This window comes from Saimiri boliviensis, chromosome X (assembly GCF_048565385.1).
Source record: "Saimiri boliviensis isolate mSaiBol1 chromosome X, mSaiBol1.pri, whole genome shotgun sequence".
NCBI classification, from domain to species: Eukaryota; Metazoa; Chordata; class Mammalia; order Primates; family Cebidae; genus Saimiri; species Saimiri boliviensis.
The window spans coordinates 52,500,945-52,520,807 of NC_133470.1; the positions used below are offsets into that span (position 1 = coordinate 52,500,945).

Here is a 19,863-nt window from a genome sequence, read left to right on the forward strand (position 1 = left end):
TTTTGGTTTTGAAAGTCAAGTTATATTTATTTTGGTACAGGATAGCAGTGACTAGCAAAGGATATGAGTGAGCTTTGAGATTCCAGTCATACTTTCTTTCATCTGAGTAGTGGTTTTATAGGTGTATTCATTTTGTAAAAATTAATAAAGTAATTTTGTAATGTATGTAATATTTTTAAAGTATGTTATTTCAGTAAAAGTTATAAAAACAAAATTTACAATTAAAAAATGTTTTAGAGCCAGTTATAATTCAATACATAGTAACTTAAAATTATATCAAGGAATTATTAAAATACACAATGTAGCCTCACAACTAGCAATCTATAGGTTGTTATCTGGATGCTTATTGAACTGAATAATCCATCAATCTTGAAAAGAAAAATCAAATAATTAGCAATTTTAAAGGCATGAATCAAAGATTCACATTTATTTTTAGTATATGTGCTGCCGAAGCGAGCACAGATTCACATTTATTTTTGAAATATTTGCAGTGGAAATATTTAAAAACAGCAACTACTAAAATTATCATGTAAAATAATCAATAGCCTCCAATTTGAAAACAATGTGGCATTTCATAGTCAGAGGCTACATTTGGAAAACTTTTGCCTTTACTTATTACTGTCTTCAAGAAACTTTCAAAAGACAGATGATATTAGAATACCACTGTTGCAATAATAGCTCTTTGATTTTTTTTTTAATCTCTAACTGTAACTGGAAAATTCTGAACATGCTCCAAAATTGTCACTGTGCTTTTATCCAGATGTTTTCAACCAAAGACACTTAGGTCAAAACACTTGGCTATAGAGCAAACTTAACCATTTGATTATTTATTTTATTTTCTCATTTCTACTTTTGAGAAGAATCCTGCATAATTTTTATAAATATAAAGCAACATTTTATATTTAAGGATTTGTTTTTGTCTCAAAAGAATCTATGGTGAATGACAACCAGAATCACTTCGCACATTAGATTCTATCCAGTGTGTTTTTGCAATATTCAGTAGATTTAGTACACAGATTTAGCAGTGAAAATGACTATACAGTGCCTACTGTAAAAATGAAATATAATACAAGTTAGTCAAATTTTTAGATTTCACAGACTCACTGCTCTAGATAAACAATTCTAAAAATAAACTGGATAAAAATATGCTGAATAATATACAAGAGCAGATTTATCAGCAAAATTTATAAATACAGAATTTGATTTAGTAAGAAATTAATCTCTTCTTCTTCCAATTGAATTTGCCCTTCATTCATTTCCATAAGTCTTCTCTGTTAACTAAAAAAATAATACAGCTAGCATAGGTTTCTCCATTTTCCAAGTGGTCACATTTCTAAAGTTATAAAAACTTATTTTAACAATGTTATTATTAAATCTTATTGCTTTCTAAGTACATAAATGACAGTGACATATCCAAATGGCAAAATGAGCCCTCACATAAAAAAGAGAAAAACAATTTTTAATTAATCAACATTATTTTGGAAAGTGAGGCAAAAATAATAAATAATAGCTTATCCTCTCTTCTAGCATGTCATAACATTTGATGCAATTCCTATTATTAATAATTTAAAATAAAATAAGAATAAGCCCCAGAAAGCACAAGAACATAAAATGACTTTAACAAGAAAGCTGTTGCATCTCTTTGGAAATACCAAGTACCAAGTTTAGCATTAACAAACTAATGCCAACACAAAGTGGGAGGAAAAGTAGTTCTCACTCTTCCTGGCAGCATATTCTAAAATTGGACCTCGCCTGGAATGAACTGCTGCTCTGTTCACTGAGTCATTGCCTATGAAATTTCCATTTTGGCGGTCTAATTTGGCTAATTTCCCACAAATGGACATGAGACAAGCTTATTTCTTTCACATGCAGTATTATGTCATTTCACACTGCAGTTATATCCCTCCACTGTGTAAACAGGAAAGGGAAATAAGTCTTGACAAAGATTAATCATTTCTTGACTTTATTCTAAGGAAAGACTGGCTTAGAGTTGAAATGTTTTCATTTTGGCTACCATTTGCAATTTTCATTGTTAAATGTATTTATTTTTTGAACTAACAAAAATTGTGTGTATTTATCATGTACAATCTGTTTGAAAATATGTATACGCTGTGGAATAACTAGATGGAGCTAATTAACACATGCATTACCTCACATACTTTTTGCGGTGAGAACACAAAATCTACTAGATTTTGATAAACTAGTATTATTTGTCACTATAGTGAGTTTTTATTTTTTTATAATGGGCTTTGTTCTCTTTTCCAAGTGTATTCACTTAGCTATATTTTATTCAGAATGTAAGATACTTGCTTGATAATTGCCCTATCCCTTACCACATGATTGGTGAAGTTTCAGGATTCTCCATGCTAAACTTCAGTAGTTGTTATTCCCAAGTAATAAAGTCTTTATATCCTTATTTTCAGCTAGTGTACCTATGTGAAATAATTACTTTCTAATTAAAGGCCTTGTTATTTTTTGTTTCAGAAAATTAAAATGTGCTTGTGTATCCAATATAAGAAAAGGAAAAATTATTTCAAAAATTACAGGTGTAAAATCATTTATTTATGTGCTATGGCTTTCTCATTTGGGAACAAAATGTTTGTTTTCTATAATTTCCAAAAGATCACTCTCAGGTTTTCCACTTAATATATCTGGGATTCCAATCTAGAATAAATCAAAATATAGCAATAATTTACAAATTATTTCCCAAAGTATTTTGCTATAATTAAAGTTGCCAGTCACAATTCTGTTTAAATTTTAATTTAGAACAGTTTAGCCTAATTGCTGCTTAAATTTTAGATTCTTAGAACTTTTTGAAATAGATTTTGATAATCTGCACATTGAAATATTTCTCATCATAACTCTCTGTCCGTGTAGTGAGAATAACCACTGCCATTCTATTTAAATCTGTTTAATTCTAATACATAACCATCTAGAACTTGATTATATATTATGCCGACTTTTTGTTTCTGTCTAGCTTGTAATGTGTGTAGGTAAAGGGCAGAATTTGTCAAATATGTGCTAAAAATGTTTGTTTGAATGAAGTAATGCAACATACTTTTGTGTTATACTTCATAGTCCCTCACACAGAGTAGGCGTTCAATAACCACCAGCTGCTTAATAAGCTGGTAATGATAAGAAGTAGTCTAAGGATTTATAGCTAGTGCTCATAAGAATAATTATTTCCATTGTTTAAAATACTGAGTTAAGATATTTTCCATAGGCAAAATGATGGTTAATGTGTTTTGCATGTGCATAAATGTCAGCAGAAAACTAGAATGAGATGTATTGTTCTTTTGACAATGCAGGACGGCAAAGTCACCATCGAACAAAATGTAATTGCTAGGTAATTAATTATACTATTATTTACTCTCTCTTTTTTTGCACTCCATGCTCATTGAGTTATCACCACTGGCAGTCAGGTCAACAATAAAATGTGTTACATTAGGGTGAAAAGAGAAAAGAGGATGTGATTTCTGTGACTGAGTTCCCACACACCATCAATTGCCATACCATGTTAGCTAACGAAAGAGAGGATTATGAGTAAGGAGCCCCAAGGATTGCGTCAAAGTTGGCTTTTGGGCAGTCCCAGTCCTGTTTCTTCCAGTTTGGGAGAAATACAGTTAAAACTGAATCTAACAAAGTTTATCATAAGAAACTACTGAAATTAATGACTAAGCAGCATCTTCCAAATTAAAGAAATCTGGTTTGTTATATTAATAAGCACCAAATAAAAATACCTGAATATCTGTAGTAGAAGAGAGTACTAGTAAGAAATAAATGGAAGCCGGAGATGACACAGCTCATTTTGATGCAGAGTAGTCTCGGCTTGTATTGTAAAAGGTTGAAGAGTCCTGCAAATTCTCGAAGGGAAATAACATTATAAACATCAAATGTTAGTCTAAGAACATTTGATGGAGACAAACAAGATAAATTGATCTCAGTGTCTAATACTGTGGAAAATCTAAAACATGCACAGTTTATTCGGAGATAGCCATAGTTTATCACTTCGTAATGAATTAAACATGTCCTATCATCTTTCCATAAATATTCCTGAAAATATTTCATTACATAACTTTGTTAATATTAATCAAATGTAATTTTTATAGTATCCAAGAAATCCTTAGGGACATTTTTAATCTTCCTTTCTCTTTCTGATAGGTGCCTATATATTCAATAAGTCACCAAATTATATTCATTTCCTCAATTCAGACACAGCTCTTATATGTCTCTCTTCTCACCACTCTAGTCCAAGCCTTCATCACAACCAACCAGAATTATTACAATAGACTCCTGACTGCACTATTTCCCCCATCGAATCCACATTATACACATCCGCTATATTAATATTTTTATATAATCACATTCGACTTCCCTTCTCAAGTATCTTCACGGCTTTCAGTCATATCCAGAATAAAGTCCTATCTACTCTGACTGGTTTGCATTGCCCTCCAGAATTTGGCTCCATACTGGCAGTCTAACCCTAATACCCAGCACTTGTCAAATATAAGCCCTGAATTTGGGTTAAGCTGTTTTTCACAGTGTTGTGTGGCCAATTCCATTTTGCGTTATTTCCTTGTGCTTTTCTCCCAGGCTGGAATTCACCAACACTCTTCTTTATATAATTAAATGTAACCACCCATTATACTCCAGCTCCTGCCCCTCCTTTTTCTCCAGGACATTTATTTGGCGTCTGAAAACATGTTTGCTGATTTTGTTTAGTTGTAAAATAGTTAATATGTGAATTTCTATGTCCTCTCCAAAATTAAGATATGACTCTTATTTTACTCTTCTTATCTGTATCTCTAGTATTCCACCTTGCATTCTGCAAGTAGTCAATAAATTAACTTGAAATATACAAAGAGGACCATAGTTAAAAAATGGTTGCCAAAGGCCCCATCTACTTAGACTTGATAAACACATAAAATTCACTTTTAATGACTGTTTTGCTTTTTATGGATTGTTTTGTGCTTAGACAATCTGTTTTCTAAACCCTTGGTCCCTAGCCATTTTGGCACCAGGGACTAGTTTAGCAGAAGAAAATTTTTCCATGGACAGGGGGATGGTTTTGGAATGATTCAAGCACATTACATTTATTGTGCACTTTATATTATTATCACATATTCACCATAATGTACAAACAGTGAGATCCCTGAGCTTGTTTTCCTGCAACTAGATGGTTTCACTTTGGGGTGATGGGATACAGTGACAGATCATCAGATATTGGATTCTCATAAGGAGTGTGCGACCTAGCTCCCTTCCATGTGCAGTTCACAATAGGGTTTGTGCTCCTATGAGAATGTAATGCAACTGCTGATCTGACAAGAGGTGGAACTGAGTTTTGCTCCCTTGCCTGCCACTCACCAAATGCTGTGCGGACCAGTTTCTAACAGGCCATGGACTAGTACCTGTCTGTGGCCTGGAGTTGGGGACCCCTGCTTTAAACCACAGCACACAATTTGCTTTTTAAAAAATTGCTAAGCAAATCTATTATATATATAAATTTCAGCTCGGCCTGACATTTCAATTATTACATATTATGAGTGAGTTGCATTTAATTTGAGTTTCATCATCACGAACTTATCAAGTGGATCTGTTTGATACCAATAATTACCAAGGGATTATGAATATTTCCATTAGGGAGTTAATCATTGCTTTATGTGGAATGAAGGAACAGTCATAAATAACCTGTAATACTAATGCCTTCTCTATTTTCCTGGATGAGAATATGAAACATTTAATCCACATAGAAAGAGGATCCTCATATTTCAAGAAGTTTCAATTTACTATTCAAGGCTTTCAATTATGTAACACTACAATGAGATAACTGGTAAAAATGTCAAGATTAGCATGTTTAAACTCATGATAAATATGCTCAACAGGATCCCCCAGAATCAAACCTTCCTGCAAGGCATTGTTTATTGTGTTTTCAATTGGCAAAATGTTAATAAATCAAAGACTGAAGATGAACAAAGGGCAAATGAGGTAAGATTAAATCATGTCCCATTGTTTAAACAAAAAGGCAAGCTTATGCCAACACTAACAGAAACACTAATATGTTTTTGTAGTCAAACTTCTGTCTGTAATTACATGCCATATCAACCATCATGCTGGAACAACAATATTGAAAGAGAAATCTTTTGGAAAAACTGTAAGCCCATGGACAATCACAAGATTTTTATCTTCAAGAAAAAAAAATAATCCTTTGAAAATTCTATAGACAATAACAAAAGCATAGCTTATGATAGTTTTAATGGGAAGAAATAGATCTGAGGGATAAAGAAAACGTGACAGAGTTTTAAAATATCTATATGGTTATATTTCTTAATGGATGTCTATGAACCTTGTGTTCACCTCAGGTCTCTGCATTTTCTATGGGAAAATAATAATCTACTCAGGAGGACTTAGCTAGTGACAACATATTTCTAAAATGGGCTTAAAATCTTTTTAAAATGCTAAGGGAAAACAGTTAAATGGTTAAAGACAAAATTCTATTTCTTTGAATTACAAATTTATGTATATCTTTTGCTTTTTCATTTAGTAAGAACAACCAACTTAAAAATTATAAAGACAGTAAAGATGCATATCAAGGTGGCAAATATTAAAGTACACTGTGAAAGTGCCATAATAATTGTTATCCCCAAGTATCCACATGTAAACAGTATTGAAAGCAACTAATACTGTTTGCTACCAGGACAACGTTGTAAAAAAAGAAAAAGTAGAAGTACTTCTCATTAATGTCTTATATAAAATATCTCCATTATTATCTGAGTCATGTATAAACACACTGCCATCTAAAATCAGAAAATAACTTCTGAGTGTACAGACAAACTTGCAGTAATACTGTGACTGAAAAATGGGCCATAAGAATAATGGCTGAGAGAGAGATGGTGACCATGTAAGAGATCTGTCTAATTTAAATGTAAATAAAAGAGATGCATGGCCAGAACTGGTATATACCCACAAGGAAATAGGATGGAGTATGAGGGATGTAAAAGAAATCAATAAAGGTGGAAGAGAGCAAATGGTTATAAACAACATAGTCATGAAACTCAAGAGTCGAATGGGAGAGTTGGAAATATTTCCTCTTTGTTTTGAGCTACACACACACACACACACACACACACACACACACACACTTAATAGCTACTAAGTGAAATACATTTGTAATCTGAGCTGGGTAAATTTTAATGTGAATTGTAGTTCTGACTTTGCCACAATTACCTCAGAGGATTGTGAGGATCAAATATAATAGTTGTGAAAGTGCTACATAAACTGTAAAAGGCTATACTCATTTAAGATAGATGGTATCCACTCAAAATATAGACAAAATTATCTCACTTCAGCTCTAAGAGTGAGCCAGCAATGAGTTCTCTAGGGCATAGAAGGGAGAAAAATCTCCCTCTGATCTATGTCCAGATTGTCTTGGAAGAACAGGCTGTATACTCATTGCATGAGCTGGCATTGAATGCAGAGCAAATACATTAGCAAACTGGTCTAATGGACCTGTTGTCAATGACACAAAAGAACTGTGTGGAGAAAAATCCTTCCTAATCTGTAGAAGAAATAAATTCCTTTTCCTCTTTCTTAACCTTTGCAAATGTTTATTGCCTACACAACCCTGATATTAATTTGTGCTAATTTCTCCACTTTGAGGAGGGAAAACAAGGGGTAGGAAAGGAAACGAACATTCACCAAAACATGCTGAAACATATACAACATTATCCTTTCAATACAACCTACTGGGGTAGAAAAATAAGTCTAGGATGTAACACATATATTCACACTGCTATGACCATTTTACATTACAACTAGCAAACTGAGGCTTAGTGAGACTAATAACTTATATAAGGCCAACTTATTCAAAAACACAAAGCAAACATTTCACTCTGGGTCTGAGTGGTAACAAAAGCCCTTGTATTTTCCACAACAAAAACACACCGTCTCATCATTTAAAAAAAAAAAAAAAAAAAAAAAAAAAAAGAATGATAAACAGCTAAGAAGAACCAAAACCTATTTTTAGCTTTTTTTTTTGTTGAGCTCTACCATTAGACTTTCAATATTTTTGTACTGTGTAAAATTTCCATTGTTTAATGTAAAACACCAAATCCTCAATCTCTCATTATTTAATGCTAGAGGGCTCAAACCGCTTTTCCTTACAAGTACAAACAATAACTAATAATTGCAAAATGCCCGAAATCTTTCAAGAAAAAGCACAAAAATCACAAAAAACAAAAACAAACAAACAAAAAAAAACTGAAAAGACCTTATGAGCAATCTACTCAAACCACCTCAATTTATAAATAAGGAAATTAAGGCTCAGATAGGTTAAGTGACTTGCTCAGGGTCACACAACTTGTCAGTTCCAGACTCAAGGTCAGAATTTAGATCTCCAAACTTGTAGTCCAGGGCTGTGCTCTTTTTGCAAACCACAAATAAATGACTGCACTTAAACATTTAGTCCAGAATATCCTCAAAATGGACTGTAATAAAAGTAAGCCACATGGCGAGGAATGAATATAGAGTCGGTTCATACCAAAAATGAGCAGCTGCCAGTCACAGTGATAAGATCTGTTTCTTTCTGAGAACCATGGTTTCCTGCCGCATTGGGGAATCCGAACTGGGCCTCTCCCTCCCGTCCAAAGAAGTCAGAGTCAGGATGTACGTTCCACTCCGCTTTGGTTGGCGTCAGTAGTTCTGAGACACTGTTTTCACAAAGGGTGCTCGAAGGAGTCAGAGCGTCTGTGTCCACCGTGAGCTTACTGCTGGGTGTCAAAGCCTGGGGCTCTGGACTGGAGTTTTTCACGGCCAAAGAGCCCAGAGATCCCAACGGCCCCACAGTTACACTTGAGACCTCATCCATATCTAAGGGGCTCTGCTGAAAACCCGTGGCGGCCGTTCCAAAAAAGAGAGAGGTATCCAGACTTTGAGGAGGGTCGCTGGTGGCCATCAAGGCCGGAGGGTCCACAGCCTGCCCTAAGGAATTATTATTATTATTATTATTATTAGCGGGGAGGTTCCCCGCCAGAGTGGAGCTCACGGAAGCCACGTCAATAGTCAAGATTCCCGAGTTCACCAATGCCGTGTCCAGCACTGCAGCAGAAGTGCCGTCAGGCACATCGGAGAAGAGAGACACTATCTCTGCATCGCTGAGATCATTCTGTCCCTGGCTGGTAAGTTCACTGCTGGGTGTAAGAGAATTTGCCGCTTCCAGCTGAGCTAAGAGATCCTGGCCCACCTTGTGCCTTTTGGCCATGTGCGTCTTCATGCTGTGCTTGGATGTGAAGAGTTTGTTACAAGTGGAGATCGGGCAACGGCTTTTCCAAGTGTCCACATCCTGCAGGTGTTTCTTGGAGTGAATATAGAGGCTACTGCGAGCGGAGAACCTGGCACAGCAGCCTTCCACAGGGCACACGAAAGGCTTCGTGCCCAGGTGGGTTATGCTGTGGCCTTTCAGATGTTCGGCCCTCGTGAAAGACTTCCCACAGCCTTCCACGGGGCAGGTGAACCTCCGGTCATCGTCGTGCTTCCTTTTGTGCCTTAAGAGTTTGGACATGCTGGTGAAGTTCCAGCCACAGCCATCAAAGTCACAAAGGAAAGGTCTCTCGCCGGTGTGACTCCGCAGGTGAATTTTCAGCCGGCAGGCCTTGTCATACTGTTTGCTGCAGCCAGGAAAAGAGCAGGAGAAGAGTTCCTGTTCCCTGAAATGGGCGCGGTTATGGGAAAACAGAGCACTCACTGTGATAAACGTCTTCTTGCAGCCGGAAAACGCGCACTGGTAAGGCCTCTCGGGCTCGAAGTGGCTGCGCTGGTGGGCGCTGAGTTTGGCCTGCGTGGGGAAACTCTCGTCGCACACTTCGCATTTGAACGAGTTCTCCTGCTCGTGGCCCTTCATGTGCGCCTTGAGGTTGTACACGGTGGTGAAGCTCTTGCCGCAGCCCTCCGCCGGGCAGCCGAAGGGCCGCAGTTTGTCGTGCGACTGCAGGTGCCTCTTGAGCTTGTAAGAGGTGGTGAAGGTCCAGCCGCAGCCACCCAGGGGGCATTTGAAGGGCCTCTGGCCCTGGCTGCTGCTGTGCGTCAGTAGGTGCACCTTCAGCTGGTGCTTCTTGGCGAAGGTTTGCCCGCACTGCGCCTCGGGGCACAGGTACAGCACCACGCCTGGGGCCGAGCCCAGCGGTCCGCGGGGGCCCAGGGCGGCGGCCGGGCCCTCCGCCTCCTCCTCGGGCGCCGGGGCAGGCGCGGGTTCGGCCGACTCGGCCAGCAGGAGGTCCGGCGGCAGCTCAGGGCAGTCACCGGACTGCGCGGCCTGCGGGAGCGCAGCCTGCGGGAGCCCGGCCTGCGGGGCGATCAGGCACCCGGGCTGCTGGGCAGGCGCGGCCCCCGGGTCCCAAGCGTGTGGTGGGGGCGTGGCCAGGGTGAGGACGCCGTTCTCAAAGCGCAACAGCAGGTCCTGGTTGTGGATAGTGACTGTGCCCGCGAAGGCCGCGGCGGGGCCGGGGGCGGAGATGGGGGCCGGAGTGGAAACCGCGGACAGGCAGCGAGGGCCCAGCGCAGGGCGGCCCCCGGGGTTCGCGCCGCTCTTGCTCCCCTGGAGCCCCGGGCCCGCCTCGGCCTCCTCCCTCAACACAGGCCCTGCGGCCTGACCCGAGCCCGCGGTCTCCACGTCGCCACCCACCGGGTCAAGCAGCACCAGGAAGAAGTCGTCGCCGCCGCTGCCGCCGCCGCTAGGTTGATCCGGCCTCGGCGCCAACAGGCTCGGGCCCGGGCCCCGTGAAGCCGTGCGGGCCTGCTCGCGCCGCCGCCCGGGCCCGCCATCTTGGGGGCCTCGGAGCAGCAGGAGGCGGCGCGTGGGGACCTGGCCCGCCAGCGGGTCAGGGCCTCGGTGGACCCGGCCGCCGCCCGCGGGGATACCGCCGCTGCCGCCGCCCTGTAGGGTCCCGCGAGCCGGGAGCAGCTTCGGGATTTCCATCTCTGCGTCCGTGAGGCTCGGCTGGAACCGGAGCCGCGGCGGAGGCGCGACCCCGCCCCCTGCCGCGGGCCCGAACACGTTCCTGAAAGGGAAAAAAAAAATGTGCAATGCGCAGAAACTGGCCCTATCAGATATTAAAACGTATTTAACGCCACGGTGATTTAAATATTCTGTTACTGGGTCTCTGGAACAGAACAGAAAGCCCAGAGGTCGAGCCTGGTATGCCTAAATACGTTCTACCATTAATATAACTAAGCAACTAAGGAGGTCTTCTGAGGTAATGGGGAAATGACGACAGCTTGTTCATTAACGCTGTGGAACACCTAAGTAGCTATCCGCTAAAAGCAATTTTAATCCGTGACTCATTGTATATACCCAAATAAACACACCCCGGCCCCTCCCAGTGTTAGACGTGTTGCTTCGTACTTTTTGTGTGTGAAAATTTGATTACGTTCTTGCATGTTCTTCACATGTACCCCAAAACCTAAAATGCAATTTAAAAAATAAATTTAAAAAAATTAAATAAATAAGAAAAAAAAAAAATGATTACGGACTGCCCAGCTGGCTGGCTGGCTGGCTGGACCGATGGATGAAAGATACTTCCTGAGAGAATAAACTGTCTCTGTGTCAGCATTAGACCACCATAGTGTTGGCATTTCTGCTGAAAGTGTCCTTCCCTTTCCCACCTCCCCGCGGGACAACTGCCATACTCACGATTGTCTTGAGCAGAGTCCTCGGTAAAATTTGCCACATAGTTCAATTTTTGTCTTGCTGATACAGAGATTACAACGAGTGAGCAATGTGGCCAAAACACCTTAGCACGGTTCAGTCTAGAAATGCAAAGCCTGGAGGATGAAACAATTTATACCGAAATCTGGAAAAAAAACCAGCCCACTCCAGGCTTCTCCTGATACAGTGCACAACCCAAACCAACTCTTCGCCCTTCCACCATCGGTTGTACCGTGATAAATTTCATGTCCAGGCTCAAAGCACAATGAGGGCCTTCCTCAGTTGACTCCGCATGCTCTAGCACATGGAGGCCTCTGGGCAGGAGTTCCGGTTAAATGTGTTGAGGTTAAACCCTCAGTCACCGCAATGGACTCTGTCGGGGACCGGTCCGGGACGGCACGTCTGCCGGGGGTCTCTCGACCTGCAAGAGGGTCCCAATACCTGGAAGAGAGCGTGCGCTTGAAGAAATAAAGACAGAAAGTACCGGGGTCTGGAGGACTGGGTAAGCCGTGCCTAAACAGCGAATTTTATTTTTCAAAGGCCGGGAATAAATACACTTTCTTTGCTCTGGTTTATGGCATTGCAAGAGGAAATGCAAATCTACACCTTACGTGGCCTGTACAATAGAGAAGTCAGATACGCAATCAGTGGTTGCAAGAGGAAATGCAAATCTATACCTTACATGGCCCATACAATAGAGAAGTCAGATACACAATCAGTGGTTGCAAGAGGAAATGCAAATCTATACCTTACATGGCCTATACAATAGAGAAGTCAGATACACAATCAGTGGTTGTAAAAAGTAACGGAATTTCCTGTGATCACAAAGCTTGTTTACATCCAGACATTATTCCTCATGGCTGCAGGTATTTCTGGTTTGATCTTGTTTTAGGACTGAGATGTGAAAAGGTTTTCTGGTTTTGCTCATCAGAATATCTTTTAACCAGATTCTCCTTTGTCTGCTCCTGACTCAACTTATCTCAACTCCCCCATTCAGGAGTCTCTGAAAGCGGTTCTTAAAGAAACAGTCATAAAGATTAAAAGCAGAAACTGGTTGCTGGTAGGGAGACACTCAGTCTAGCAGCACCGCAGAGTTTTAGGCCCAAACGATATCGTGGTTGATATTAGAAACTGATCAGTCATCTTTCAGTCCCTTCTTTCTGATAGCTCAACTGCCTCCAGTAGGAAACTGTGTTTGGGATCAAGCTCACCGTACAGTGAGACCCACACCTTTTGGGGGTCTCACACGGGAATGAATGTTCCCCACAGACTCTGCCAAGTAAAAGGCACAGACGATCATGTCCAATCGCCCTGGTGTACCTGCTCGCATTTGAGTGTGGTGGCCCAGTCCTGCTGGGCCTGCGGTGCCTAATGATCCTATTAACGGTGACGACATTCCTCCAATTTGTATGTCAGGAATGAGTTGGGAATTGACACAGATATAGGGTGAAATATCTGAGATGAGAAGACTTACAGAGAGATGACTAGATTGGCGGTGGTGGTGGTGGTGGTGGTGGGGTGGGGGCGAGTAACCCGTTGTTTAAATACTCCCAGCTCTCTCGCCCTCTTTTAATGACAGCGGACACTTGGTCTCTTGACTGGAAGATCAAGTTTTTCATCCATAACTATTCAAACCTCTTCAAAATTTCTACTCCACATACTTTTCTTTCTGGTACTTTTCCTGGAGGAAGCGTTTGTCACATCTGAGCTGTAGAAGAGTGCATAAACTGTATCTGTATGGTTTAGATTATTTCACAAAAGTAGACACCTGTGTAACCAGAACCAAGGTCAAGCAATAGGCCACTGCCAGCCTTCCGGAATACAACCACCATACTCCTCCCAATCACAACCCACATTCTCCTATACGGGTATAGTCATTGCCCTGACTTTGTAATAATCATTTCACTGCTTTACTTTATAGCTTTATCACTTTTGTACGCATCCCTAAACAATAGAGTTGATATGCAGTTGTCTAAATGAAATCGTAAGGCATGCTCCCTTTTATAGCTTGCTTCCGTCACTCTGTATTATACCTGAGAGACTCGTCCATGGTGTTCATAATAGCTGTAAGTAAGCACATCCTTTGTCTCCATCGTTGACTGTCGTTCCAGCATACGCTTATAGCAGAGTGATTGTGGTACGATTACGCCACTCCATTCTACAGCGGATGGACATTAGGATTGCTTCTAATTTTCAAGGATTATCATGAACATTCTTGCACATTTCTCATGGGACACATGTGTAAAAATCTCTCTAGGGTGTATATCCAAGAATAGAATCACAGGGCCATAGGGTATGGATATCCTCTGCTTTACTAGATGATGCCAAATTGTTCTCTGTAGTGGTTGGGCCAGTTGTCAATCCCACCAGCAGCACAGAGAGTCCCTACTGCTCCACATCTTCACCTACACCACGTATTGCCAGAATTTAAATGTTGCCAGTCTACTCGTGGGCAATACCCAAATTACTATTAAGCTTTTGCACATTTTCGTGTTTATGAGCCTTTTGGAGTTTCTAGTCTGAGGAAGGCCTATTCAAATTTACCTCTTCTAACCCATTCTATTTTTCACCTGGTACTTTCTGACTTGATGAGTCTGTTAAATATTCTAAATACGAGTCCACACCTGTGGCCAAAATATTCCCCGGCTCTGTTTGTGTTTTCCCTTGCATTGTGTTGTGTTTGGTGAGCAGAAGATCTTAACTATAATATAGTCAAATTCATCATTTTTCCTGATGGTTAGTGCTTTTTTAAGAAATCTGTTTTAATAAATCTTTTCTTTTCTAAGAAACCGTGGGCCATGAAAGCAATCTCTATATTTTCTTCTAAAATATGTATGCTATTGCCCTTCACAGGCAGGTCTTAATCCAACAACAATTGATGTCTGTTTGTGTATGGTGTTGAGTAGAGTTTATTTATTTATTTATTTATTTATTCATTTATTTATTTATGTGAATATCCAGTTTTCTCAGGAACCACTTATTGAAAATTCTGCCTTTTGCCAAGTGATGTACAGTGCCATAAATGAAGTATCTATACACATATGGGCCAGTTTCTACACTCTCTATTAAGTGCTCGGCCCCATTTGTCTGTTTTAAATACCACTGTCTTAATTACTAAAGACCGATAGTCAAGTTTGATATTTGGATAGGGCAAGTCAGGTCTACCTTGTTCTTCAAAAGTGTCTTGGCTAACTTTGGCCCATTTCAGTTCCACTTAAATTGTAAACTCATCATGAAAACTTCAACCAACAGCTAGTTTGGAGTTCTAATTCAGGTTGTGCTGAAATTGTAGGTTTGACCTCTCAGTATTGAATGTTTGATCCATGGTTGTGGTCTGTATCTCCTTTTAATAAGCTCTCCTTTGATGTGCCCAAATAACATTTTATATATTTCCCAGAAGGTAATTTTTTTTTTATCCTAGCCACGTCATAGCTTGTAAATCCTGTGTTGGAAATTTTCATTGTCTAAATTTGTAGCTGGTAAATAGGATGCAATTGGTTTTTGTTCATTAACATTTTATCCTACGGGTGTATAAACTCTTCTATTGATTCTAATAATTGGTCTGTAATACTCTGTAGAATTTTATGTACACTGTCATATCATCTGCAAACAGTGCCAGTCTTTCTTCTTCCTTTCCAAATATCTTATTCCTTTTTCTTGCACCACTGCTCGGTTCGGAACCCCACCCCCACCCCCAGCATACCATTGAATAGAAGTGGCAGTAGTGGACATCCTTACTTGATGCAGCTCTTAAAGAGAAAGCTTTCAGTGATTCTCTACTAAGAATAATGCTTGCTGGAGATACTGAGTTCTGTAGCAGTATGGATCCAGTCAGGAGATAGAAAGCACACAGTGATCTAGAAGGAGAAAGTTTAATATAAAGAATCATTAAACTATGAAAAAAGATCTTGTATAGCAGGCGTCCCCAAACCATGGCCCGCGGGCTGCATGCGGCCCCCTGAGGCCATTTATCCGGCCCCCCCACCACACTTCAGGAAGGGGCACCTCTTTCATTGGTGGTCAGTGAGAGGAGCACAGTATGTGGCGGCCCTCCAACGGTCTGAGGGACAGTGAACTGGCCCCCTGTGTAAAAAGTTTGGGGACGCCTGTTATATAGGATATAAGACAACTCTATCTGGGGTTTTCTGGGGCTGGGGGCAAGTACCCAAGGAAAGACAAATTTAGAATGAAAACTTCTCCCAAAGGCTGGATTTTACACCACATTGGAGAAGAACCCACTGGATGGCAGAGAAGTTCCACAGGTTTGCCAGTACCTGAGCTGCTCTGCAAAGCCAAAACTGGTCTACAGTCAGAGAGGAAGCAAGAAGGCACCCTTTGGAGCACGGTAGTATGGACGAGCCATAGCTCGTGTCTAGTATGTGGCTGTGAGGTAGGGGTTGGGGGTCCTGGCTCGGTTGGAGGCCTGAAGTAAACAATGACCCATGCACAGGATCAAGGTGGGGGGCTCAGTGTTGAGAGGGTTGCAGTACTGAAAGGATTACAGGAACCTGGTCGGGTGTGTGTGTGTGTGTGTGTGTGTGTGTGTGTGTGTGTGAGTGTGTGTGTGCTGGGGGGTGGGGCTATGCAGCAAGTCAGCAGAGGGAAGCAGTGGACAAATGACTTGGAGTACAGGGTGTCCCTATCAAGAGGGCCACGGAAAGCTGATCATCAGGCCACACCAGGACTGAAGGTTTGCTGAGGGACAGTTGTTCTGGGCCTAGGCCTGGGACAAAGCATCCTCAATGTCCTCACCTCTGCACCTCTGAGAGTCAGAAATCATAGAAGTACCACTTCCGTTTTCAATGTCTGTCCCTCCAGAGCCCTCTATTACGTAAGTGTAACATCCTGCTCTTCACTGTTACTTTAAAGGAGAGATACATTAAAAATCTCTCTATTATCAGAGAATATATATTGAAGGGCGAATTTGGAGGTGGGAGGCAACAAACTGATAACCAGCTTCATATCTTTCATCAGGTTCGAGAAGTACCTGCTCTCTGTAGTCGGTATGAACAGTAGGCACCCTACCTGCCAGGGTTGCAGCTGTTGGCTGCACAAGGGAGATGATCTACCACCCTGTTGTTGCTCTGGTAAGCCTAGACTTCACCACTGGGTAATATGTCCATGTAACAAAACTGCACTTGTACCCCCTAAAGGTATACAGATAATACTAATGATTAAAGAAATAGGTCTGTCTATTTCGGGGGGGTTAGTTGACTATTTAGGTTTCTTGGTAGGCCCAGTGCTCCCTGGCCTGGACTGAGTTTGCTACAAAACCCAGCCTCTGGCACAAAGGAGCATCACTGGCTCAGGGCATAGAGCCTGTGAGCCCTGTAGTCTAGCCCCACCCAGGACTTGCCTGCTCCACTCACAAGGAGAGCTTTATTGTGTTGTGAGATTGCTTCTTCCACCACAAATGTGACTAGCAAATGTTCTCTTCAGGAATAGACTAATTTCATTTATACCTTAAATGCTGATCTGTTCTCCTGCACTAGAGCTAAACAGATGGAGAAAAGGTCTTTGGATTTCATTTAAAGTCCTGCCTTACGGAGCCCTATCCATGGAGAAGCAGGGCAGGAGATTCTCGAGTTAGTCTTCCAAAGTGTATCCATCTTACTGTATTGGCATTTTGAGTGTTCTAATCATGCTTTTCTCAGTTTGGTTTAGGGTCTCAAATAGGCAAAAATTCATGGGAGAAAATAGCCCATGTTTTTGCCCTTCTTAACGTGGCAAATAATCCATTATTTAGTGATTGAATTGGCAACTGGTATTGAGAAAGAGAGACATTTTAGTAACCAAAAAAAGAAGAAGAAATCAACAAACCAAAATAACAACAACAGAAAGAAAACAAACAAAAATTCCCTTTTCTTTTGGTGTGTCTATAATCAAGAGATATAATGAGATACCATTAAATCATGAGAAAAAATACTAAAATAGTACTCACCCTTGAATACTCTCTTCCTGGGGCTGTACAGAGCATATTCACCTCTTGTGTTCAGAAGGCACAGATGACAAATTAACCCACAGCCTTCTACTCACATGCAGGACTGTGCTGGCTTCCCACATATTGCTGCACGACCTTGAACACAAGGACGTGTATATGAACTGGGAGTTTATCTTTTAAGTGCTGGTCCTGCCTGCTGCCAGGTCCAACTCTCTTAACTGTCACTCTGGCAATGCTGCAATGCAAATGTAAAATCTGAAATTCATTCACTACCAGGAGAATCCACTACTTAAGCCGGACCCCTGGGTAGCTGTCACCATTAGGCTTCCAATCAGTCACTCTCACTTGCTAGAAATGGCTCAGAACTGGGTTCTGTGGAAAAACAGACCTCCAATCTGCAGTTTCTAAAGGAGGGATGCACAGCTGTGGTGTCTTTCCTTGCAGGAAACGGGAAAGGCGAATTGGGAGCCTCCCATGTTGAACTGTCTGGGAGGGACCAACCAGCGGTCGCATCCTCCCACTGACAATCTTAGTGACCCCTGCCTAGTAACCTCTGACCCCACACACAAGAGCAAAAGGGGGAAAGAGGAAGTGCTAGCAGTGCGAGGATGCGGTTCTTGTTCACCCTGTTCCTCACTCTAACTTTCCTTTCTGTGGCCGAGGGTGCGGAGCTAGAGCCAAGGTTTGGGAATTTCTGAAAATTTCAGTAGTTGTTTCTCTCTCTGGTCCAGGTGGAGGATGAGGGTAGGGGTTAGGGCTAATTCCGCGTTTCTGCCAAGGGTAATTCAGTGATTCTGTCGGAATTTGGGGAGCTTGACAATTACTGCAACACGGAAACCAGCCCAAACACAGAACTCTGTGACCCCTTCCGAGAATGTAATAAAATTTCCTAGCATGACTGGTCTCTGTTACATTAAGCTGCAGTTTTCCCTCTAAGTTTGTAGGGGTGCAGAGTTTTCTTTCTCCCTCTGTTTCATCTTAGTGAAAACACTCTGAACCACATTCAGGGATCATTCGGCCACTCCAAGACTTTGCCCAGGTTCTGATTCCCTTCCATCTGCAAACTTGTCATCTTCTGACTGGCTTAGCAGAATTTCTAAAAAGGGAATCATTTGTGCAATGCTCTCGCAGTGGAGGATGTTCTGATCAGCTTCTTTGTGGGGCCAGAAGAGGGACCAGGGACTGATGGTCTGAGCCTTCTCCAGGAAAATTCCACACTGTCTGCCAGTAGAGCACATCACTGGTAAGAACTGTCTCCGTTATTTGCACAGTGGGGGACTTGACAAGACCTGACCCCCTGCCTTCCATGTCTGTGGAACAATCAGCCATCTTTGTGTCCTATCGGCTTCTGTTGTCTGTCATCCATGTGACCTAGTGAAGATAGAATATCCACATGTATCTTAACCTTCTGGTCATTTCACTGTCATCCTCACCTCTGCCCTCCTGATTCCAGGAGTGTGGTCCCTAGGACCTCAGACAGCAATCAGACAGCCTCACTTGGGCCTGGGCTCTGACTCTGGCTTCTCCATCAGGTGATCTGTGGACTCAGGCTCAGCTCAGGGATCAGGGCCTGGTGCAAAATGAGGTTCAACAGCCAGATGGTCACCTTGATCAGAAGAAAAGCCTTTCCCTGCAGCTGGTTCGGCAGCAGAGTTAGTGGTTTTCACATCATTTATCCCACATGTACAGATGCAAGACCCCTGCTTCAAAGCCCAGTGGACTCAGATGGTTGGCTTTTCTTCCTGAGCTTCTACCGAACTCTCAAGGCCCGGGAGGAGGAGAGGTCTTTAAGTCCTGACTGCTGGCTGCATTTTGCCTCATTCCGCTCTGCACATGACTTACCTTTCAATTAAAAAATAAAAGCACTTCCCCAAAGGTCTGACAAGCTATCAGACCTTTGAGTGGGACCTTGTAGGATGAGGAGGCATTAGGAATGAGAGTTTACAAAGTGTCCACAGGAATTGATTGGAATATTTTGATAATAGAGTGGTCTAAACCCAGGTAGTATGTCTGAGTACTTGACTCATCACGTGGTATTTAGATAAAGTGCTCATCACTTTTTCATTTTCTTACCAGTGGAAAACTAATCCAGAGTGTTCCTTATGTATCAGACTTCCCACCCATAAGCCACGAGTGGTTCAAGTGTGAGTCAAATATGCTTCTATACCATTAAAGTAGAAAGCAGGACCTTGCTTGAGATGCTCTTTACTAATAGTGAAAAAAA

General features: G+C 41.7%; 1 protein-coding gene across 3 annotated transcripts in view; it reads right to left on the bottom strand.

Annotated features, from left to right (window-relative positions):
• Positions 1-19,863, bottom strand: part of LOC101053519 (zinc finger X-linked protein ZXDB) — a 31,010-nt gene continuing 11,147 nt past the window's right edge. The window contains exons 1-2 of one of the 3 annotated variants that reach the window (XM_074392031.1): positions 17,640-19,863; positions 1-15,555 (exon numbers count right to left, since the gene is read on the bottom strand). The exon at positions 17,640-19,863 is cut by the window's right edge and continues 11,147 nt beyond it. In XM_074392031.1, the coding sequence (XP_074248132.1) occupies positions 8,531-10,969 (2,439 nt within the window). In that variant the 5' untranslated portion in view covers positions 10,970-15,555; positions 17,640-19,863 and the 3' untranslated portion in view covers positions 1-8,530. The other 2 variants (XM_074392033.1, XM_074392032.1) reach the window with 2 other exon arrangements.